Source organism: Gallus gallus, chromosome 1 (assembly GCF_016699485.2).
Source record: "Gallus gallus isolate bGalGal1 chromosome 1, bGalGal1.mat.broiler.GRCg7b, whole genome shotgun sequence".
NCBI classification, from domain to species: domain Eukaryota; kingdom Metazoa; phylum Chordata; class Aves; order Galliformes; family Phasianidae; genus Gallus; species Gallus gallus.
In genome coordinates, this window is record NC_052532.1 from 195,615,890 (window position 1) to 195,640,625 (window position 24,736).

Consider the following 24,736-nt stretch of genomic DNA (forward strand, 5'->3'; position numbering starts at 1 on the left):
GTAAGCACCAAGTTTCAGTTATGCTACATATGCTATGGGTAAACTACAGCAAGTAGACATGAGGTGGAGCAAGAGAAGAGAGAAGAGGGCTCTGGAGTTGGGGCAGATGCTGTCAGAAGTTTTGGATGGGTGTTGAAGGGAAGGATGGGTCTTGTTGGAGAGAGAGTGGAGGGAGTGCAGAGAGGTAGAGAAGGCAAAGACTGTGGGAAATAGGGAAATCTGTTTTTGTTAGAAAAGAGGATCTTCAGGGCTGAGGAGAGATGGGATGGATGGGGAGGGATCTGTGAGGCCGCAGAAAGCAAATGGAGAAGCAGCAGAAACATGTTCAGCTTTAAGATGGTTGCTTGGCATGGTGGTTATGTTAAGGGATTATGGAGTTAACCTGAGTTCCCCATCCTCACCTTGGGTTTGCGTAGGGAGCAACCCCAGACCCGAACTTAAAGGGGGGAAGGAGAGGATGACACCAGGGCCAAGAGAACAGTGATCATCTCCTTGGCCAACAAGACCTGCAACCCAGATGTGAGACCAACGTGCCTGTGTGAGCTCACGGGGCTGCACAGCATGGAGAGCTCCTGCAGGGCAGCTCTCACTCCAATACTCACCCTCATCCTGCCCTTCATGCTTACACTGCAGAGACTTCTGTTGCCAGATGCTGTTGGCAGAGGCCAGCAATGCCTTTTCCCAGTGTGACCAGTGGGCACTGTTTGGAGACAGCTTGTGTAGGAATGTTGTTACCAAGTCCTTCCACCCTACAGGTTCCCATAACTGGGAATTAGGTGAGCCCAGCACCCTAAAGGAAAGGATTAGGGAGAAATGCAGGGCAGCTCTTTGGAAAGCTGTCCAAAGCCTGCATATCCTCTCCAGCAGTCAACATGTCCAAGGGCATGGGCAGACCCAAGGCTGTCAGCAGCTGTTCCATGTTCCCAAGAACAAAGCAGGTATCCACATCTAGTCAGTGACAGTCAGTGATGATGGTCTAGTCAATGGTGATGGCCCAGTATGGCCAGAGCTCAGGTATTCCTGTGCCTGTGCTCATGTGATGCTCCAGGCTGCAGCAGATCAGTGCCAGATTAATCCCAGCTCTTCCCTTTGCTTAGTGTTCAACCCTGCCCAAGTTGTCTGAGCAATTCACCCTTCTCAGAGGCAGCCAGGAAAGCTGGTGCACACTGTGCGTGTCTGCAGAGTGGCTACTGCTCCATTTTAATCTCTTGGCTTATTTCCAATGAGTTTGTGCATCCTTCAGCCACGTAACTGGAGGAGAAGGAGGCTGTGCTCCATCCCCAGCCCCCGCCTTCTTCTTTGTTTACATTGAATGCATATAATCGTATGATTTCAAAGCTCATTCAGAACCTGCTTTAAACTGGAAGGAATATAGCAGGGGGAGGAAATTACATTAATTTCCCCGGGAATTGGCACACAGAAACAACACGGCACTGCACAGCCTCTCGCCAGGAGGAGAGAATCCAGCCCTGGGTACCAGTGTTGGGAAGAGTGCGGTGGGAGGATGCAAATCGGTGGGTTGAAAAGAAGCTTGATAATGAAATGCAACAAATCCTGGCACACAAGCAGCAGCATTTACAACTGATCTTTGGCTTAGCCAAGTGAGGGAACAGTCTGAAGACCCTTACACCAATGAGGGCCATCAGTGGCAAACTGGTGAAACCCATTTGTGTAGGAGAGGTTAATTATGTGATGTGACTAGGTCAGAAATGGACACAGATTGGAGATGACATCGGTATTCAGACTGCAGCCAAGAGATAGAGATGAAGAAAGAGTAAAAGACATCCAGCAGGGGTTGGTTTCCCAGAGGCAGCACCAATGTCTGGAGAGCCGTTTCTCATCCCACAAAGGACTGTGCTCTTTTGACTTGAGATCTAAACTTGCTTCCAATGATGATGACTTGAGATCTAAACTTGCTTCCAATGATGATGCTAATCCACATCTGCAAAATTATTTTAACTCGAAGCATTTCAACTATTTGGTAGCTGTAATGAGCCCATACAGAATCACAGAATCATTAAAGTAGGAAATGACCAGGAAGATTATCTAGTCTAACAGGGCCAGCTCCAAGCACATGAAAAATTAGAAGTTGCTTTCAAGAGGAAGTAGAAGAGATCCTCTACTGGTGGCTCAGGAACAGCAAGCAGCACAGCTCCAGGCACATATGTCTATTATGTCTGATGCCAAAGGGATATTTTTGCAAAGAACTAAGAGAAATCTGTCTCTTCCTTCCCAGATAATTGACTTTCTAATCAGGGCCTTTGTCCAATAGAACAGTATTTATGGTGCCTAGAAGATAAGAATTCATCAGCTCCTTGACAAACGTTTTGACAATGAGGTTGGAGAACATGGAAAATCACTTCTTCTGAATGCTTTACTACACTTCGTGCTACGAAGTTTGCTTTCTGTGATAGCAGAGACAGAAATAAGTCTTCTTTGTCCTGGGAAACAGCCATAGAATTGTACTTAATAATGGTCTCAGATACATTCCTTGGAAGGGGGCACAGCACCAGGTAGTGGGAGATGAAGCTCTAAGTTAAAGCAAGCAAATGAACAATTTCAGCATGGATCCAGATCTAACCTAGAGGATTGCTCCAGAACTTGGTTTGCTTTTGTAGTCAAAAGTAGGAGCCTGGAGGCAGAGGAGACACCATAAAAATACAGCAGTAGTGTGCAGACATGGGAGACATTGCCAAGCATGAGCGATCCTCTTTCCTTCTATGTCTGTTCTGTATCTATACCAAAGGGCTTGGAAGTCAAGCACAAAACAGCTGCAGGTCTCACTTGTCCCTGATGAAATCTCCAGGCTTCAGTTGTGCTCCTGCTGTACTCACAGGCTGAAGGGACCATGGATCCAACCCTAGCCTGGGATGGAAGGAGCTGATGTTCAGGGCATCTTCTGGTCCTCAAAAAGCCTCCTGTGCATCCATCTCTGAAACATCTCCTGCTGCTCAGCCAGCTTCTCTTTCCTCCTCCGAGAGCTATATCTTCTTGGCTTTCCACTTCTGCTCACTGTTTTCTGTACTGTGCTGAGAAACACTTTCTCTCACATCAGCTTCTCCTGAGCTACAGAAAAAAAATATTTTCTTAACATCAGCTTCTTCTGCTCTGAGCTACAAGACTTCTCCCTTGTTTTCCTAGGTTGTTGCATTTGTTGTGTCACCTGCCAGCCCAGGATGTCTCTGCACAGCACTGGAGAAAAGCCAAACTCTTATCAGATGCACCACAACTGAAAAGGACAGGAAGTCATGGTGCCTTGAACACGATGGGCTCCCAAATAGATGACAAAACTTGTCACTGTGGCTGTAAGATAATAATAATTATAAAAAAAAAGAAAGGTACCACAGCACAAAAAGATGAGCAGAGCCATCCCAAAAGACTACAGATAGAGTTGCGGTAGCAAAACCAACTGCTGAACTGGCCACGAGGACAGACAAAATGCACTGCAGACACAGCTACTGAAGCCACACCAAGAAAGGAGAAAGGGCAGTCGGTTGGTGAGGTATTGTTTATTCCAAGCAGAGCACGTTACCACAGAGTACAGCGAAAAAAAAAAGGCTTACAGACCAAGAGAGACGAGACCAAACATGAGACAGCTATAAGGTGGGGAGGATGGAAGGAGAAGGTTCCTGGCAAAGCCCTGGAGAACACAGGAGCTGGAAGTGGGAGAGAGCAAAGGGTTGGGGAAGCTGTTGTGGGACAGACAGGGAAAAAATGAAGGGAAAATTGAATCACACAATCACTAAGGTTGGAAAAGACCTCTAAGGTCATCAGTTCCAATCATTAATCCAGCACTGCCATCCACCACCAAACCATGCCCGCAAGCACCACATCTACATGTCTTTTAAACACCTCCAAGGATGGAGACTCCACTACTTCCCTGGGCAGCCACTTCCAGAGCTTCAAAGAAGCATTGGGTTGGACACACACTGCCCCAAAGCACTAATCCATTAAAGATGCCTGCAGGTTGTGTCACAGCTGACAAATCTTCTGGAGCACAACAAGATGGCCACAGTCAAATTGGTCATCAGTTGGGTCATAAATCCTGAGCCAGGCTTGGGAGCAGGTCAGACCCACAACCAGGGACTGCTTTCAGGACAGATTATCTTGTCCATTGGGTACTGGCACCATCAAGTGCTCCTGGGTGCTGCTTGGTTAACTAGGACAGATCTGCCTGCCACTGTGTGATGAGCTCCTCCCTACCGTGCCCCATGGAGGATGCTCCCCACCCTTGGCTGGGACCCGGACCTCAGAGCTAGGAAAGACACATAGGTCTCTGACTCCCAAAGAAATATGGGAAGAACTGGTTTTTCAGAAGGGCTTGGGATTGCAGCATGGCTCAGGTTAGGGAGGGGAAGGAGGTGGGCTGATGACAATAAGAGGAGTTTGGAAATGTTTCCCCTTTTCCATCTCTCACTCAATAAACTGTTGGCATTGAGGGAATGGTTATGATGCCTCTGTGCTCTCACACGCCCCTGAGGTCTGTCACTGCTCCTCATCCATCATTTTTTTGGCAGCTGGTCCATGCTGTTGGTTTCTGTGGAGCAGACATCCTGCAGGGAGAACTGGTGTTTTAGTGAGCATGAAGACGCCTTCCATCCATTAATAGGCTTTCTTTCTATTCTTGGGCTCACATCTCCTCCACATGACAGCCCTGATTAGGGAGCTGTTTCCAGGGTATCCTGCAATAAACAGAAAATAAGATTGGTCACAAGCAATCTCCCCATTCCACAGATAATGCCCGTCCTGAAGTGCTCAGAGCTGTGTGGCTCTCACAGCAGCTGAGCTTGGGAGCAGACCCAGCCACATCAGTGGAATCACTTCCCACCCAGAAGGCTCACGTGAATAAGGGCAAATGGAAGTAGGCTGTTAAAACCCCAATGGGATTAAACTTACCAAGAGAGCTGAAGTCGGTGTCTACACATCACAGTATTTTGCAACAATGCAGAAAATCTTAAAGATGTTCTTAGAGCTGAACATGGTCTTATCTTCACAGTCATACCAGGGAATTCCTTTCTTTACTTCTCCTCTTCTTCATTTCGTGTTTATGTGCTGTTGGGGTTGGTGGTTATTCTCTAGATGCCCAGAGGTACCAGCTATGGCAGAGATATCTTCCTAAAAGGTCCCTGCACTGGCACAGCTCTAAATAAACCCGAAAATCCTAAGGATACTGAGAAATAAGAGGCTGTGTTGGTATAAGGGCTGACATATCAGCAGATGAAACATCCCTACTCATCCTTTGACCTCGGCCAAATTTTTAGTAACTCATTTACAGCACTTTGTAGTGATACCTCTCTTAGAACGGCCTTTGGAAACTGGTGGGCAGTGCTGGTCACTAATGACCTGGCAAAGATTAATGAGTTAGACAGCAGCAGTGGATGCAGACAGGGATGACTGAAGAACAGGGATCCTAGGTCTCCATGCCCATCATCAACCCTATCAGTCCTTGTCTCCTAGCAAAGCATCCTGCCCCCCAGGTGCAGGCTTTGTGATGATAAGCAAGTTCAGAGATCAACAGGGCAGCGAGGGCACACTTTACAGTACTGATTGTGGGTGGCTGGGTGGGACCAGGTGGATCACATATCCACGCTCTACCTTTGCATCTTGGTGGAAACATGTTTTGGCCAACACAGGCATTTGCAGACCAGCTCCATCAATGACAAGTCTTTAACAGTGAACGTTTTCTCCAGTTCCAGCTATGGAGGGGTGAAATGATGAATCCCAGGACCTACAGCTCGACTGAAACGCTCCAGAACCCACGTAGGTATGCATGATAGATGAGCGGATGAAGCTGGTGGAGAAGAGGGGGGGGGGGGGGAAGGCATGGTGGTACAGCACGACATCAGAGAACAGCATGTAGTCATGGGTAGAGTAAAGTCAGAAGGTGATTTGTAAACCAGAGAGAAATGGAAAACAGCACCCAGAAACAGAAATGCAGTAAAGAGTTGGTGCTCCATGGAAGACAGAAGTGCAATGCAGGAAGAGAGATTTCAAGAGACAGCCCCATAGCAGACAATTATTCCCAGGTGAGTGGGGATGTTATTGGGATATCCACTGAAAGAGAAAATATCGCTAAAAATAAGAACTGCAGGTAGGAGCTTACAGGTAAGGAAAAAAAAAAACAGATGAAACTAAGAACAGACTTCACCATTTGAAACCAAGCTGCACCCTCAGCCCTGTGTTCCTCTCAGTCAACACTTTCTCCATATAGTCAGCATTACCATTTATACATCAATCAGCTCTTTGCATTTCCACAGAGGCTGCCAAGTGCCTGGCCATATGCTGAAAGGGCTCAACCCAAGCATTTCCCATCTCCTTCCAGCAAGAACTTACAGCCCTTTGACCCCTTGTGGGTCCTTCAGGTGGCCTGGGGCACAAGCAAAAGCTGTAGGCAGTTGGGAAAATGCATGTCATTAAATCCCATGGAGCCACAGCATCTCCCCTCCCTCCAGCTCTTGGTGGTTTCTGCTCCCTGATGCAATGCAACGCGGACACAAGCCTGCATGCATGGCACTCACCAAACAAACCCTCTGCTCGACACGCCATGGGTACAGAGAAAACAAAAGTGAACTACCTGCTCCGTCCACACGACTTCACTGTCCATCTTCACCTTTGCAAACGCTTAGCTCTCAGGTCAGGCTAGGCTGAGGGTAGCAGCCCTCTAAAGGGAGCCAGGCTGCAACAGCTCAGTTGTCCCTATGGCAGGCATGGAAGTGGCGGCTCTAGCAACACAAATCTGATTATGGTTGGAAGGGTATTTCACTTAACTGTGCTTCTTATCGAGAAAACAAGATCAAGGAGGTGGTATTCGTCTTTAGCATTTATTTATCATTGGAAAAAAAACCCTTTGAGCAAGCAAAGATCACAAGCACGTCACAATCAATTGGCTATACATTAATTTGTGTGTGTGTGTGTGTGTGTGTGTGTGTGTGTGTCATTCTCATACGAACAGCAAGAATGAAAAAGCACCACGAGGAGGTGTGCTTCACACGTTACAAGAGACAATCTGTGATATGCAACCAAACCCAGGCCACAAAATATTAATTAGACACTTCCTATCTGCCTCCAAGAGGCAAGAGTTTGTGGAATTCATGGGAGCCATGTTTTCACAGCAGACGCGTTGCAAATGAAGAAGCAGGTGATCGGTGTGCAAAGCAGTCAGAAAACAGGAGCTCAGTAAGCAATTAGCACCATTTTGCAGAAAGGAGTAACAGTACAATACAGTGAAAATGAGCAAGCAAGCAACCGACAGCGTAGGAACTTTCACAGGGTAGAAAGCACGACATTGTTGTTTTTTTTTTCTTTTTACAAGGAAAGCAAAACATATTACAAGTCAGCGGTGAAACAGAATCAGCATCGTGGTAGCTGGAAACACAGAACAGCAGAGAACTCCTTCCCAGTGGGATTGACAAGCTCAGAGCCCAAAGTGAACTTGAAACGGCAGAGATTTGGTCTCTCTTCTGATAAACCTGAGTGGGTCGGATGGGTGTAAAGGCAGTGGAAGGTTGAGCAATGTGGGATTTCAGCCTGAGGCCTGACTGCTGCCGTTCCTGGCATCAAACGTACAGCTAAACTGTGTGCTCAGGTGTATGCTGAAGACCTGATGCAGATGGAGCAATGGCCAGAATTTAGAGCTCTACTTTGTGGCTATCGGAGATGGAGGCCCTGAGAGTTTCTCAGTTTAATTCTGCAAAAATGGAAACCTTCCAAGGGTCGTTCATCCCACCCAAAGAGGTGTCCAAAGCACGCAGATCAATGGCTCTTGGAAGGTGTCTCCACTGAAGGAGCTTTGGCTGGCTTCACATCTAGCTTTGTAGTTGGATGCCACCCAAACCATCATGTATTAAGGAAATGGGAGGCCATATTCTGACCACTCACTGTGCATATTTAATGCAAACACCACGATGGATGCTGTTCATTGTGAAGAAGCAATCCTGAAGACCTGGATATCAAGTAGTTGATCCAGACTGTGGATATGTTTGGAGTAGGTGGTCTGAGCATGGCTCTTACTGACAGCCCTCTGGGCAAAATTTAGCTCCCGTTGAATCAAGGGATAAATTACCACTGAATTCAAAATAGAAGTGGTGGTAACTGCACTATCTCTTCAAATTTGACACTTAGGGCCAAAAAAATAATTCTAAGAATGGTTTTGCATGGTCTTTTCTTATGACATGGTGGGCTGTTGATAACTGTCTACATGCCTTCCTGACATTTTCTGCCTGCTGTGACACGTCATCTTCATAGCTGTTGTTATATCCTGAGACAAGAATGGACTTTATTGTAGAGTGTGAAGATAGCTGGAGCATCTAAATGCCAGGAAATCACACAGAGTCCTGGAAGCTCAGGCTCCTCTGGCCAGCTGTCCCTCATGTGTCGGAGTGGGAAGAGCTGGGGACAGCACTCCGCTTTGCAAGCTCAATGCAAGCCTTTTGCTGAGCTGCTCTGCAGGCAGAGCTGAGCTTTGCACTCCAGCAGTGCTGTGGGGGATTCTGAGCACTCAGAAAAGCAATGGCCACTACGGACAGGTCAGCGTCTCCATGGAGCATGCACATCAAAAATGCATTACATTCGCAAAGATTTCCACAGTTTTACTTCCTGGAGGATTTCCCTGGTTTCCTCCTAAATATCGGAGGCTTAAATATATATATTTCTATATATGAATATATATTTTCCACATACACAACCTGACTAGCTCATAGCACACAGTTCTAACACAGCTAAGCTTGGAAATACACCACTGAATTCAGAACACTACACTTACTTATACTCAAAGCTTCAGGCGTTGAGCGCAAGGCAAACAGGACACATCACACAATACACTGAACTTGGCATTTATTCATTACTAAGGCCAGCAAATGTCACTATCTGTATACCACAGAGCTTACCTCCTCTTTGGAAACTTTCTCTCAGCCTCGTAGCCCACCACTCATATGTGTTTCCAAAAGATCCAATTCTAATGGGGTGAGATTCCAAAACTGAGACTCTTCACCCCCTCAGCCCACTTCTTTTCCTATTAGATAGTTTCACATCTCTAAAACATCCTAGCAGCAAGACTTCCCTCACTCCAACATCTCTACAGCAACACAATACTGAAACTCCTATCGCCGCCCTGCCCCACTTCCCATCTCTCTCTATTTGTTCTTCCCAATTGCCTGTTCTCTGAAAGTTTCTGCGTGTTAGGGTGGAAACGTAGAACTGCAAAAACAAAGAATGACCGTGCATCTTGATTCACACCCTCCCTGTGCAGTTGCCACGGGAGAGTTTCACAGCTCAGTTTGATCAGATCAGAGTTAATCTCGATATATTTAGGACCAAATCCGAGAGTTACACATGCAAATTTGGATTGGGACCACGCCTCATCCAGCTCCCACTGGCTCTATGACCCAAATTCTGGACTGTGCTATGCCAATCTGGCCCACCAGTATGTGGAAATCTGCTCGATCTCCTCAACATGTGAGTGCTGGCCTACTTCATACTCACTAATGGTCCCACTCTGCTTGCAGCTTCCAGACTAGTCTTGCTGGGAACAGTAAATAGCACTGAAAACCTGAGATCCTGCTTGAAGGGACTCAGAGGATCCCAGCAACTGGTTTATGGTCCTGGTAGGATCCCAGCAACTGGTTTATGGTCCTGGTAGGTTGCTTACAAGCCAACACGAGCTCCAACAGCCAGAGTCAAAATAACAGAGTCTGTTGGCTCCACCCAACTTCGGAGAGTCATTCCTTTCTACCCCTTGGAAAGCCACATCTGCAAACGAAACCTTGTTCTGGAATCTAGCTCTGTCTACTGGCACTCCAGAAGTAAAGAAAACAGACCAAGATTCAAAACAAACCAGAGACGATCAAAAAGATGCACATCCCAAGGGAAACAATTGGGAAGAACTGCCTGCAGATAACCTGGTCTGACCAAGCACACACTTGGGAAGTCTCCAACTGACCTCCACACCTTCCCTCACTCCTATCTTGTATCAAGGCCTTCAAGTGGTTCTGATGAGCGAAGCTGCCCTGATGCAACAACATCTATCACAGCTACGGCAGGGGATGATTTGGCTCTTTATTTGCAATGGGATCTTCTTTCCCGTTGCTGGAGCAAAACTCCAACTGGTGTCACCAGGAGAAATGGCTCTTGGCCGCACCACCAATTCTAATGGACTGACGGCAAATCCACAGCACTGCATATGAACTCTGGTCCTCTCCATGTTCAAAGACCTGCTGACACCGGTGGGAGATGACCAAGCCTAACCCCAAAAAGGGCCTTGTGGGATGAGAGCACAGCCCCTTGGCAGCACATGGGCACTTAAGGACCAAGGACAGGGACAGGCTGTTGGACACAATGGCGGCTGACCCATAACCTCCATCTCCTACAAACCTCATGCATTCCCACATCCCTCCTGCGCTCATCCTCACTCTGTGCAGAGCCGTGTTGTGCAGGCAAAGCAGAACAACCTGACCTCAGAAACAAGGATTCGCTAATCCTCCTTGGAAATAAAACAGAAAAGCTTCTAATACAATCAGAACAAAAAGCAGATTAGAAGCCTCTAATTAATTTTGTGGCCTTTATTTAATCAAAGGAAAAAGAAAAAAAAAGAAAAGGAAAGGAAGAAGGAAAAGAAAAAAGAGAAAGAAAGAAAAGTGCAGTGACATTTACTCTTTTGCCTCAGCCAGTTTATTGTTCATCTCTTTACTTTTCTCCTTGTCCTCTGGCTTTGCTGTGTTGGAGGTCTCGGCGCTCTTTTTCTTGGCAGCCCGTCCAGATGCAATCTGCTTGTCTTTGGCCTTTTTCAGGGGTTTATGGCTTGTTGTGGTCTTTTTTGGTTTGGAAGGCTTTACGCTAGGCTTTTCCACCTGCATGGAGGGTGACATGCCAAACAACACAGAGACAGAGAGAGAGGGAGAGAGAGACACAAGGACAGGTGGAAAACAGGATTTAGATGAGAGCCATCGGGAATGTTGTTTATCTATTCAGCTATGCCCTGCCATGAGGGGAGGGGAGCAGTTCTCTGACTTCAGGAGGGTTTTGCAAGCCCACATGGAGCTGTTTCTCTGGATTGAAAGCCAAAAAACAATGCTCAGGACAAAGAGGCAGGTACAAATCCAAGTTACCCGGGAATAGTTGGGGTGCGGGACACTGAGTGGCATCTGAGCGAAGTCTACAGCAGCGTCCTGCATCCATCTGTTTCTACAGCCCCAAAAGTAGGGGAGATTACTTCAAAAGGAAAAAGGAACAGAAGTTTTAAGCTCTTCCATGCTGGCCTTGCTATCCCACCAAGACTTCACAAATCCAAGCAGTTACAAACTGTGAGAAGGAAAATGATCCCAAGCTTAAAACTGAATCCATTTACATGCAAATCCTCTGCAACTTGGTGAAAACAGAGGCTGGATGAGATTTCAGCCCAAGCCCTCCTTGACACATCCTCCATCTAACCAAAGCACAAAGGGCTGAACATCAGGATCTGTGAAGCTCTCTGCGTTAACTGCAGATGAAGATCTGGCTCTTACCAGGTTGCTCCTGGGATAAAGTATATCATGATGTGTCATTAGCTTTAGAGGGAAAAAGAGAAAGCCATCTAGATTAATGACCTGGGAAATAACAAAGCCAAATACAGTTCATTTGGACCCTACCCTCACTTTCGGACAGTTTTGATTCCGAAGTACATCAACCTACCTTAGACCTCAGCTACAGAACTAGCCGACCTTTAATGTCCCTTCCAACCCAAACCATTCTAAGCCAGCCCTGAGGGTGCCCCCGTTGGACAGAAATGGAGATGCCACATAAGAGGAACAAACACAAGCGGTGCTCAGCCCAACCTTACTGTGTTGGACACATCCTACCAGGAGCAGGGGTGGTCCTGGGGCCGTTCTGCTGTGTTCCTCACCTTTGGAGGTTCTTTGTAAGGTTCACTGTAGAGAGTGCGTATCCTTCTGCGCTCCAGGAATTTGTTATCAGCTGGAGCAGGCTTACTGGTTTCCCCCTTGAACTGAGCGCTGTAACTGGTTTCATGGGTCATTTTCTCCTCTGGAGGCTTGTATTGGGCCTTCGCTTTTATAGCCTTCACGGGCTTGACGTCTATCCAAGGTCTGAACTCATTTCTGAAGATCAAGAAAGAAAAGGTTTCATGAGTCAAAGCAAGGGGAGAGTAGCGGTGGTGTGGGAACAAAACCCACTGCTCAGCAAGATCTAATGGAAGGGGTTTTGCCCTTACAGTTTTCACTACATTAGGCAAAATTCAAATGAAATCTGATCTGTTGAAATCAGCCAGTCCCAGGCACTGCACAACCCATAGCTACTTCTGTTTGAAACCATGGATGCTTTTTTGGCTGTACAGCATCACCTCCTCACTGAAGCTACCTGCAAACAGCTCCTGACCCTCACGGGGTGAAAAAAACTATTTAGACAAGAACATTAAAACCCGTGTTCTGCCCCATGCTGTTGGCAACTCAACACTGGACACACACCTCTCAACAACCTTCCCCAGAAGCAAGGGAGAAGAGCAAGGAGACAAAATTTCCTATAGCTTACTCCTTACCCATGCTTGCAAGTACTGAACTGCATCACATCTGCATTTCACCAAATTATGTTCAACAACTTTTGTCAGCTCTACAAAGGAGTAATAAAAGATAGAGCTGTCACTGATGTAAACTCAAGCAGATGAGGTAATGCAACCTCATTTTATAATGTTTATAATGTATCGTGAGCTATGGCCTCTTCCTTGTTAGCTGAAGGTGAATTCCAGAGTTACTGAAAAAAATTATTCCTTCATTTCCTTTGTACAGAGCTGCAGCTTTCTGAAAACAAAACTGAACAAAAACAAAAACATGTTTCAAAGGTCTTTAGAATCTGCTGGACACATTCTGTCCCCCATCTTTCTCTTGCATTTTTCAGTTCTTCCCAACAGAGCACCACCATCCTTGTGGTTTTGAAGCAAACCATTTCATTTTGTCTGAAAAACTGCCATTCATCAGAGAATGGAGATGGAGAAGCCCCCATGTGCTTGCCTTAGATAGGTTGTGCAGAGACATGGAATCATCATAGTCACAGAATCATAGAATGGCTTGGGTTGAAAAGGACCACCATGATCATCCAGTTTCAACCCCCCTGCTATGTGCAGGGTCGCCAACCACCAGACCAGGCTGCCCAGAGCCACATCCAGCCTGGGCATGGTCCCTTTAGATCCTGAAGACTCCAGCACAAGCTCCAGGAGTTATTCCAAAAGCAGTGGCAGAAGCCCTCTGCAAAAGAGTGATTTTTCCTTGGGGAATAAAGCTCTGTCCTTAACACTGTGACCTCTGAGGCAAGGGGAGGTTGCAGACCCTCTCCCTGCCATTTAGCTGCTCATGGGATGCGTCACCAAGCCCCATCTCAGGGCATTGTGTCTCTGCTAGTCATTCCTTCCCTTAACAGCTTTGAGCATCTTAATCAGCTTCAACAAAATCTCACAAATGGTCTCAAAGATACTCAGCTCTTACTTTTATTAAAGTCGGCTGTTGGACTGAGGCCAAAGGCTCAGGAAAGCTTTAATACACGCACATTCCTCCTTCAATTAATGGAATGCCTACATTAAGGTCTCACCACGTCTGCAGGATGACTACGTCCTTGTATTTAACACAGACACAAAGTCTGCAGAGCCCAGAGAACCCTTCCTGTCCCAGAGGTGGGAGACTACTTTAGAGTAACCTGGATGGCTCCTTGGGCTCATTTAGACAGTTATAACTATGAACCAAATTCCACTCCATCTCTCCACCCTCCTTTAGTGTTGATCTCACATACATCTATTTTTCCCCCCAGTCTCTCCCCCATCTGTTACTATTAAGCCCTTCTTGTGTTTGGATAATAGTGCCACAGGGCCACAGATACTGCCTGCATGAAGGATACTATTCTTCATGGAATTGTGTTGCACTGAACGGAAACACATGAATGGGCTCATCTGTGTCCCCTCGGCTGCCATCCACCAAATGTCACCCATTCATCTACAGATATCCCTCTGCAGCCCATTGTTAAAATGACTCTTCCAAACAAAGGCTTGATAAAAAAGGATAGGAAACATCTTTAAAGAGCTGGATTAAAGATGTGGTTTTACTGATGAAGTCCAGCTGCAGCTCCTAAGGAAGATAGGAAGCTTCTTCCTAAGACCCACTTCTGGTCCATAAGTAGAATACATTTTCAATAGCTTTTAAAGGAAACAAAATCATACAATATTTCTCCAAGTTCAAGTCTGTCTGTCACTCAGATCCCTTCCTAGAAACTCCTGAACCCGTTCCATCTTTTCAATTCTATTTGCAGCAGAAAGCCCAGAGATGAAATTACAATACACTGCATTACAGCGAACAGAAGGAACATCCAAATGGTGTCCTTCAGATGAGGGAATGCCAGGTAAAATTCATTTTCCTACCCATTCTCAGGCCACAGACAGGTGGTCAATCAACCCACGCATACCAACAAGCCAACCAGTAAACCTGAGCTATCGCTTACGGCATCAAACGAATGGATAAGAGACAAAGGATGGAGGCAGCAGTTCCATGCACATAGGGGCTGGACCTCAAAGGTGGAAGACAAGCCAGGATTTATTCATTCTGCTGCTCACGGAAAGCTTGGAAGCAGCATGACCGTGTTTGTTACCACAGCGTCTGGCATCCTCTTTATGCACAGCATTATGCAAACACACAGAAAGAGACGGATGCTCCCGGAAAGCCCAAGATCTCTCTAGACAAGACAGACACATGGGGTGGGAAAAAGGGCTGCCAAAATGCTAAAGCAGGAGATCAAGTATAGAGCTGAGCTGTGATTTCTGCAGTGCTACAACCAATCTTACTACTGCTGCACTACACGATAGCCAGTCCCTGCAATAGAATCACAGAATGGCCTGGGTTGAAAAGCACCACAATGCTCATTGAGTTCCAACCCCCTGCTATGTGCAGGGTCGCCAACCAGCAGACCAGGCTGCCCAGAGCCACATCCAGCCTGGCCTTGAATGCCTGCAGGGATGGGGCATCCACAGCCTCCTTGGGCAACTGTAAAACAGCACTGCTAGAACCGACACAGACTATTCTGTGCAGGTTGTGTAAGTGCCCAGAAATACATCTCACTGTGGTTCATTGCTGTGAACAGAATCACAGAACCACAGAATACCCCGAGTCAGAAGGGACCCACAGGGATCAGGGAGCCCAACCCCAGCCCTACACAAGCACCCCCAGACCCTAACCCTATGGCTGACAGCAGTGTTCCAATGCTCCCTGAGCTCTGGCAGATCCGGGCTGTGCCCATGGCTCTGCAGGTCTGGTGTTTCCCCATCACATGTCCACAGTGTCTGACGTGGTCCCGCGTCACCACAAGCTTGTGTTGTCCCAATGGTGCATGGCATTGTTGCATGCTCCTCCAGCAGTCACACTGTGAGACCTCATGCTCATTATTATTACACATTGGAACAGGTTGCCCAAGGAGGCTGTGGGTGCCCCATCCCTGGAGGCATTCAAGGCCAGGCTGGATGTGGCTCTGGGCAGCCTGGGCTGCTGGTTGGCGACCCTGCACATAGCAGGGGGTTGGAACTGATGAGCATTGTGGTCCTTTGCAACCCAGGCCTTTCTATGATTCATTCTATGATTATCCTTTGAACATTGATATGCTCCATACAGGCAACAAGGAATGGAGAGGAAAAGCAGCAGCTCAGAGTTTTTTGGATCCTTGGACTAGTAGAGGTGCCAGTTGTCTGAGGTATCGCATTGGCTGTTCCTGAAGCTGCAAAACTACCCTAGCTTGGAGAAAGGCCCTGCGACCTCCCTCAGGATGATTCAACATCCCCATTAGCCACAGGGTGCCAAAAAGTTGCAAATCCTGGCTGCAGTCTGCAATGAGCACTGAAGATGTTACTCTTCCCTGTTGTGAGAATCACAGAATCACACAGGTTGGAAAAGCCCTCCCAGATCCCCAACCCCAGCCCACCTCCACCATGCCTACTGCACACATCCCTCAGTGCCACATCCCCATGGTTCTGAACACCCCCAGGAACAGAGACCCCCAAACTCCCTGGCCAGCTGTGCCAACACATCACCACTCCTGAGAATAAATTTTCCCTAATATCCAACCTGACTCTCCCCTGGAGCAACTTATGGCCATTACTTCTCATCCCATCACCGGTGACCTATTGGTTCTAGTATCATCACTCCTAGAAGAGTCTGGAGCAGCACAGAGCTTAGCCTTAAAGCTCACCTAAACCCTAAGAAAAGCCCTTTGCTCGTGCTGCACGGTGAGACACGAGTGTGGGCCGGTGTCACTGTGGCCATACCCAACATGCCCAGTTCTGCTTTCTTTATCTTTGTTGCTCCTCATTTTGCTGAGGAAGGATTGAAGCATCACTATCTCTGCACAGCACAAAGGGGCTAAGCTGAAACAGCAGCAAGCTCCGGGTCTCCTGATTTTCTGCCCAGCTCTGAGCCTTGTAAAGAATAATCAGAATCAATCAGGAACTCAATGCTGACCTCAAATGGAAATAAAAATTAAACCCAACAATAATAATAAAAAAAAAGATGTTATGAGACATTGGATGACCTCTTGCAAACCAAATGCAGTAGGAAAAACTCTAGCAAGGATAATGGGAGTTTAACCATCTCAGTATGAGAAGGCACCTTGCAAATCAGCAGGTGCAGATCATCTTAGGGGATGACAGCACCTGGGCAGGTGGTTGGTGGCTTCCAGCAAAAGGGGAAGTGGACAGTGGGCATGGTGAGCATGCTGCTTCCATCCCATTTGGCCAAGTAAAGTACTGAATTATTGGGATTTATTATATTGGGATATTATACTGGGATTCCCAATCTTGCCTTTCTCAAATTACAGCTGTTATTTCTCCCAAGTGTTTTCCAGTTCCCTCCTTTCTTTTAACATAGGAAAAGAATAGCCATTGGAGTGAAGCAGTGGGAAACCTACAAACAAGGACAATGCCGGGTCAGCTCCTGGAACACACGGCTAAAGAACGTCACCAAAGTGCAGCAGATGATGAGGTTTAATTAAGCCCTGGCTGTACAGATGGACATTGAGAATATTTAGAGCTATCAAAGGAAATTTCAGCAACACAGCCATAGAATCATGGGACCATTAAGGCTGGAAAAGCCCTCCAAGATCCCCAAGCCCAGCCCACCCCCACCGTGCCCACTGCCCATGTCCCTCAGCGCACCAAGTCTGCAGCTCTTATGTGTGTGCTTAAAGACAGCTTTATCCTCTAATGCCCACGCTATTATTTTGTACACAATAATTTACTGTAAAGCTGTGCTGGGAACTGTGAATAGTGTCATGAAGCTCCTGGTGCCCGAGGAGGGGTGAAAATCCATATATCCCCGGGTAAGGCTTATCACATACAGCACTGGTATAGAAGAGGGGGATGTGCTGAGTCTCCAACAGGGCAACTTCAACACCGGCTGAAGCAGGCTGTGAGCAAGACATGATTAATGAAAGGGATGAAGTCAAGTTTTCTGGCAGAACAGAACCATGCTGCAATCCATTTCTGAAAGCTGCTTGAATCAGCAGCCTACAAATCATGGATATTGCACTGCCCGAGGGCCACACAGCATGGTTTTCCAAGGATGCAGAACTATTGCTCATGTTCAAAATGTCCCAAATATATGACTGAATGGGACAGTGAACGTTGCAAAGGGCCAAGAAGCTAAAAGAGTCGCAGAGCTGCTGAAGACCAACCCAAATGTTACAGCCCTGGCATTGCTCACGCCTTGGGATAGAGATATCCAAGAGAGCTGATGACTTCCCATAAGGAACAGTCAGTCCTGGGACACTGAGCAATGTGGAGGGGTCCATGTATGATAGAAAAGGGTGAACTGGACCTTAAATTCAGAGCAGAGGGCACATCTGGGCGCCCAAGGCCCACTTACTTGTGGGCCAACACCAACACTCCTGTGATCACCTCTGGGGAAACATAACAGGAGATCCCACTGTTCAAATGCAAAAAGTTCACGTAGAGATCTGGGAAGAGGTTAAACCCAACCGCTTTGAGACCTCAGGAACCTCCCTGGTGTGAATCATAACCTCAAGTTTATTCCTGCCTGAATTTCCCTTGATGTTACAAGCTCATGGGTTATGCTGAGGAAGGGATAAAGGGAAGAAAATGTGAAAATACTGGGTTTCTAGTAGTCTTATTTGTAATCCAACTCAACACAACTCCAACACTCACTTTGTAACAGCTGACTTTCCTGGGGTCTAAAAGGTGACCACCCACAACACACGTCATTCCTCTGGGAGACCCAAAGCCAAAGACCCAATTCCATTCAAACAGAAAGATAAGGCATGGCCTCAGTATCTCATTCTGGAGACCACAGCCATATCCTACACCAAGCCGTGACACCAATGGTCCACATGTTGGCCGTACCTTCTGGAAGCTGCTGTGCTGTCATTGTGCACGCTCAAGCCTCTGAAATCAGTGAATTTAATGTCACTGGTAAAGGCTGCTAGGAAAAGTTCCCAGAGTGATCACAGCCTGGCATTTCTGAGCAAGCCTGCAGAAATAACCCATCTGTGAATGTCACATTCACCCCTGGAAAATGGGTCAGGGCCAGGTCGAAGTGCTGCTGACATCCTCCTTAATGGTCTGCATGGCTATCCTCCAGCTGGTTGGAGCAAGAGGTGGTGTCTCATCCCACCTCTCTTCCCAATGGGCAGAGGAGTGTGAAATTCACCGCGAGGTTAAACAAACCAAACAGCTCATGGCATGGATGCTCTGACACAACAGCAGCATGGACAGGGCATGGCAGCAAGATGAGGACAACTGCACAGCTACCACTGAGTAATGGATACACACACTAACAAGGCTGTTGGTGGAGAGACGTTTCCAGCATAGATTATACGAACTGAAAACACATTATTTCAGTTCAGCAAAACACTTTACTATATGCACAGTGGCTTCCTGCTGCTCCTTACGTGTAAATACGAGCACCCTGAATCACAGTGTGGCAGACCGTATTGAAAAAGCTTTATGTGAACCTACAGTGTGAATTTTAAGAAGGGAAACTAGCTCAGCAAGATATGCTACCTGAGGTTGAGAAAAATGAAGCTTTTTGGGTCAAGCAAAGCAATTCAGGTTAGATATTAGGAAAAACTTCTTCCAAAGAGTGGTCAGGCACTGAGATGGGCTGACAGGGAGGTGGGAGAGTGACCGCCCCTGGAGGTGCTCAGTGGGCAACACTGGTGGTAGGTGGACAGTGGGGTTAGATTGTCTTAGAGGTCTTTTCCAACCTTAATGATTCTACGATTCTATAATTGCATTTCATGAACCCATAATAAGATCAGTCCAACAGCATGACGGGGTGGGAATCCAAAGGCATCCCCATTCAGCAAGGATGAGCCAGGATGAAGAGCTGCTGAGGGAGTCCTCACAAAGTCCATCACCCTTGTGGTCCCCCAGCCAGTGACTGCAGGGAAAACTCCCATCCTGACTTTCTGGGAAGCTCTGAAGACCCGTAAGCTCCATGCCAGCTCTCATTCCCAAGATCCTGGCCCTTGTCCAGCCTGGAGATGTGTTAATGACGCTGCAGCTCAGCTGCATCAGAGCCGCAAGGTTTGTCCTTGAGGCAAAAGATGTAGGCAGGCAGTACTAGGGATGGCAGGTAAGATTTTGTCCAAATGTGTTGAAATGATTGCCCAAATGGCGGTGCAGCAGAATGGGTGTTTCCAGAGGAAGGTCAGGAAATGACATGGAAGCTCTGGCTTTCTGCTGCAGCAATGTTATTCGACTCGCTGCGTGCTTCTCCTCCCTTTAGGGAATCATTATTTCCCTTCTTTCTGTGACTGTAATGCAGCTGAAAATCAGCGTTGCACTTTGATTGCCTTTCTCGTCTGCACGACAGGGTAATTGCTCATCCTGACATGGGAGCAGAAATAGATCCAGTGGTGAAGGGGGTAAAGGAGGGACAGCATGCAGTTTAGACAGCAGTGATTGGTTTGCCATTGCACTGATGATTTTGGTCATACGCTGCTCACCGCAGGAGCTGCTATATGCCTACATCTGAATATCTTTTGTGTGCTATTTGTGCACCAGGTGTTCTAAGACTCAAGACACGTGAAAAATGAAGGGATGAGTTAGTCCGAATTTCTGTTATGATAATGCTGGTGTCAGCTTTCATGTAAGATGCAGTTACTTGATTTCAAAAGGTGTACATGTGTAAGATGAGGCAAAATCAACAGCGATGTGGCCATGCAAGGGAAAGTGAGAGCTTGGGTTGGGAGCCCCTTGAATATTTGAAGGGGACAGACTCTTCAGCAGTGTCTGTTGTGACTGGACAAGGGGTTTCAAACCAAAGAGGGGAGATTTAGATTGGATATAAGAAAGGAGTTGTGTTCAACAAGGGCAGTGAGGCACAGGTTGCCCAGGGAGGTGGTGGTGCCCCATCCCTGCAGACACCTGAGGGCAGGGGATGGGGCTCTGTGCACTGATGGAGCTGTGGGTGTCTCTGTGCCTTGTGGGCAGTGGGACCCCATGGCCTTTAGGGGTCCCTTCCAACTCAACCCATTCTGTGATACTATGATTCATAGAGGAAGCATTGAGGAATAAGGACCACTGAGTAGAACAGCAGTGAACCAACCCCATGGCAAATTTCATGCCGAGAATAAACAGAATTCAAGTTTGTTTCTTTCATTGGGCTAGAGCAGTAACAAGTTGCCAAAAGTACAAAGCAAAGAAACCCCTGAATACCATGTATTTCACAGAAGCACAGAATCATTGTGGTTGGAAAAGACCTTCCAAGCTCCTCTACCCCAACTCCAACCCATCCCCCCCATGCCCACTGACCACGTCCCTCAGTGCCACATCCCTACAGTTCTGGAACACCTTCAGGTACGATGACGCCCCACTCCCTGGGCAGCTGTGCCACTGCATCACTGCTCTTTGGAGAAGGAACTGTTCCTAATATCCAACCTGAACCTCCTCTAGAGCAACTTCCTTACATACTGTCCATGGCAGCTGCCTAATCCGGCTGTTTACGAAGGTGGATAGTGATAGGACAAGGGGGAATGGTTTTCAACTGAGACAGGGGAGGTTTAGGTTGGATATGAGGAGGAAGTTTTTCCCCCAGAGGGTGGTGACGCACTGAACAGGTTGCCCAAGGAGGCTGTGGATGCCCCATCCCTGCAGGCATTCAAGGCCAGGCTGGATGTGGCTCTGGGCAGCCTGGGCTGCTGGTTGGTGACCCTGCACATAGCAGGGGGTTGGAACTGGATGAGCATTGTGGTCCTTTCCAACCCAGGCCATTCTATCATTCTATGAGTCTATAATATCCTGGCACAGAGCCCTCTACCTTTGATGCTCCAGCCATTCACAACAGTGGATGTATCCTTGATCCCCAATAGATAGAGAAGTCTGCAGCCCAGCTTAGAGGCCAAGCTGCAGGAAACACAGCTTCTTATTTTCTGTTAAATCACTCAAACCTGAGTATAGGAAGAACCAGGTATCTCCAAAGTGATCTACTTATTTCCCCATCTCAGATTCTCCAAGCTAAGGTATCACACGAGAGCAGAACACACACCTATGCTTAGGCTCCCAAGTCATTTGGTTTTACCCTACATTCGTCTAAGAAGTAAAAATATAAAAGATAATATATAATACAAAAGTCTTACATAAACAACCTTTGGATGCATACTGTCTTCTTGCAATTCAAATCCATGACACCTTACTTTATCCATCCACAATGCATGTCTGCATTTAACAGGGTGCAAGCAGAGCACTGTGGGGATCCCATTCTGGAGGGGCCCAAGGCCATGGGGCAGCCTGAGCTGGAGATTACCCATCCAATGGCAGGTTGGGGCTGGGGGAGCTCTAAGGTCCCTTCCAACCCAACCACCCTATGATTCTATGAAGCCTCAGCATTGCCTTCCCATTGTGTGCATGGTTGTGGTTCCGTACAGATCACTACAAATCCTTTGGCAAGAACTGTTCCAGCAGAACCCCCCTGAGCCCAGAGGCTGGCAGCACAGGCTGCCCGCTCCAGTACAATGTGCATTTCAGGGCAAATGGTTCCACAGCTCAATGAGCTGTGTGTCCCAAGCGTGCAACACAAGCAGGTGAAGTCAGGCATGGGGAGGAAAGCTGCACACAACATATGCAGGGTGACAACTACACAGCTACGAGTAATGCAACATGAAGCAGACGAGTGCAAGATTAACCTACATTTGGTCTGACCACGTGTTTGTTCTGTGCCAATGTTTGTGCACGTGTCTGAGCTTGTGGTATTTCTTTACAAGATTATCTTTTTAGCACATATGGTGAGTTGCTGGATTTGACAGAAAGGGCTGAATTCTGCTTTCTCTTTTATGCCTTCCCATGCAATGTAGCCGCTGCATTAAAATTACGACCCTGTAATTATTTTTAAATGGAAGAAGCATGATAGAGGTGGGTGTGACGTGCACAGATGAGTCTTGGTGGAGGGTCTTGACCTCAGCATTCCAGTAGTGCACCAGCACAGGCTGCCCAGGGAGGTGCCCCAGAAAAGGGGAGATGTGGCACTTGGGGGCATGGGTTAGGGCAGTCACAGGTATGGGCTGTTGGTTGGACTGGATGACCTTATTGGTCTTTCCAACCTTAATGATTCCATGACTCTACGATCCTACGATGATGGAGCTAAGGGAAAGCACTGTGGGGCTGAGTCACATTCCCCCCACCCTGACCCTTAACGGACCCTAAATTGAGGTGCAAATTTTCTTTGTGTAACAGAGAGCAGAATTTGGTGCCTATTTCTGAAGATACTATACTATCAAAACGCGTAATATTTAATGGAGCAATACTCAGTCCACGCTGCTTATGGTCTCATCTTTCCTTAGGAGCTATCCCTGCTTGCAAAAGGCACAGAAGTGGATAAACTGTAGAAGATGTGTTAAAAATGCCCTCTGCGAGCGTGGGGCCATCGGCATGGATGAGGATGTGAGGGGAAGACACACTGACTCCAACTCCCCACCATAGCATTCGTCCCATGGTATCTGCAAACACTGGGACCATCTCGGGGGAGTCTGAGAAAGGGGCAGTGTGGCAGATGGCTGCATGGCCACACCTCCTCCTCATTAACCAAAACGAGGGCCGGAGTAAATGCACAAAGCAATTACTGCTGGTCCTACGCTGACTGCACCAAAGCTGTCACGAAACAGAAGAGTGCAAGGAGGGCTGGGGAAGATTCACAGATCTGCACCTTCTGCAAACCCAGATCTACGAAGGTGCGTTGCTGTCCCCTTCCTAAAGCAGAACCAAACCAGACATCAACAAAAACTGGTGGAATAAAAATTAAAAGCACACGTTTGCAGCTCATCTGCAACAAACAGGAAGGAGGATTCGTTATTGCTAAGCACCGCCGTGCGCATAGCAAAGGTTTACGGCCTCTCCACTGGGTAAATAATAGGCATTTGGAAAGCAGATGATGTGCAAATACTTCTTCTTTTGGAGCTGTTCCAAGCTTCATCAAGAAATAAAACATGCAGGGGATAAGTGTATTAAGCAGGTACTTAATTGAGAGACGAGACGAGAGACGAAGGCACCGGTCTCCCAGGCACAGCATGCATGCTTTAAGCACACTCCTGGATTGATATTTATTGCAACTGACAGAGCAGAAAGGCTTGGAAAAAGCACTCCTTCCCCCCTCCATAAATAATTCATCCATCGTAACAGTTCATAAAATGTTTATATTAAGTAATAATTAAATATTGCATTGCCTAAAAAAAATAATTTAGGTTGCAGCCAGGAGGAAGGGTGGGGAGAAGTGGTTGCCCCAGGGCTGTCACACTGGGTTCTCTCCACAGAGTTAAAGGGGCTGTTTCCTAACAAAAGGGGTTTTTCCATTGATCTCCATGAGAGAAGAACATGGATCTGTTTTCACGTATGGAAGTTGCGTGGTTTTCTATGCAAAGGCTTTGAGCCAGGCAGGGAGGGGTCAGCAGTCCCACATTACCCCTATTAACTGCTGAGCAACGACTTCTGACTTCCAACCACCAGCTATGCATGCAGGCTTCAAGCCCATTAATGGGTTATTCAGTCTTTGGTCATGGAGAAACACAAGGTCCAACATGGCATCAGCCTCCAACAGCTGCACCTCAGCACGGGATATAGGATCAGCAGCCAGGCAGGGAGAGCAGTGGGGTGATGGCTGATAACATCAATCAAATGTCATCATGCATACACACAGGCAACTCGTATTAAACCTTTAATTGCTTGATCCAACCTGTGCCCTGGGTAACGTAAAGAAAAGCAAGCAGCACCAAGGTCACTGCAGGCACAAAATCAATGCGGGGAATGAATGCTAATGACTTTCGTTCCCCTTAGTTTCAAAAAGAGGGACTTGGAGACATCCTGCTGCCATCTCCAGGGACCACAACATCTCTCAGCCCTGCTCCAGCAAAGCACTGGGTACGTTCTTCCATGCAGCACCCAAGCCCTGCTCCTTGTGATGGGTTGGAACTGAATCTCTGCAAAGACAGTTATCCGCTTCCTTTGTGCTCTGCATCCTGCCCACAACAACTCAACACCTTCCCCCTCTTTAGTGACCATGCTTTCTGCACTCCTCCCTGATGGACCTCCTTTGGTCCACAGCTCTGCCAAAATACAAAGCCAAACCCTGAATAAGAGTTAACCTGATGTTTTACTAATGTGTAAGGATGATGCATCTTATGCACCACATTCCTCTACATACATACCAGTACATTACTTTTTTTGGTGTGTTTTTTTTTATTATTATTATTTCCTAGATTTTCTTTTTCAATGCAATAA

At 47.2% G+C, this 24,736-nt stretch overlaps 1 protein-coding gene across 2 annotated transcripts in view; it reads right to left on the reverse strand.

Moving 5' to 3' along the window:
* MAP6 (microtubule associated protein 6) overlaps positions 1-24,736 on the reverse strand; it is a 36,847-nt gene that overhangs the window by 776 nt on the left and 11,335 nt on the right. The window contains exons 2-3 of one of the 2 annotated variants that reach the window (XM_025144276.3): positions 11,876-12,089; positions 10,648-10,844 (exon numbers count right to left, since the gene is read on the reverse strand). In XM_025144276.3, the coding sequence (XP_025000044.1) occupies positions 10,648-10,844; positions 11,876-12,089 (411 nt within the window). Of the gene's footprint in view, positions 1-6,802; positions 10,845-11,875; positions 12,090-24,736 lie in introns of those variants that run through there. The other variant, NM_204919.2, reaches the window with a different exon arrangement.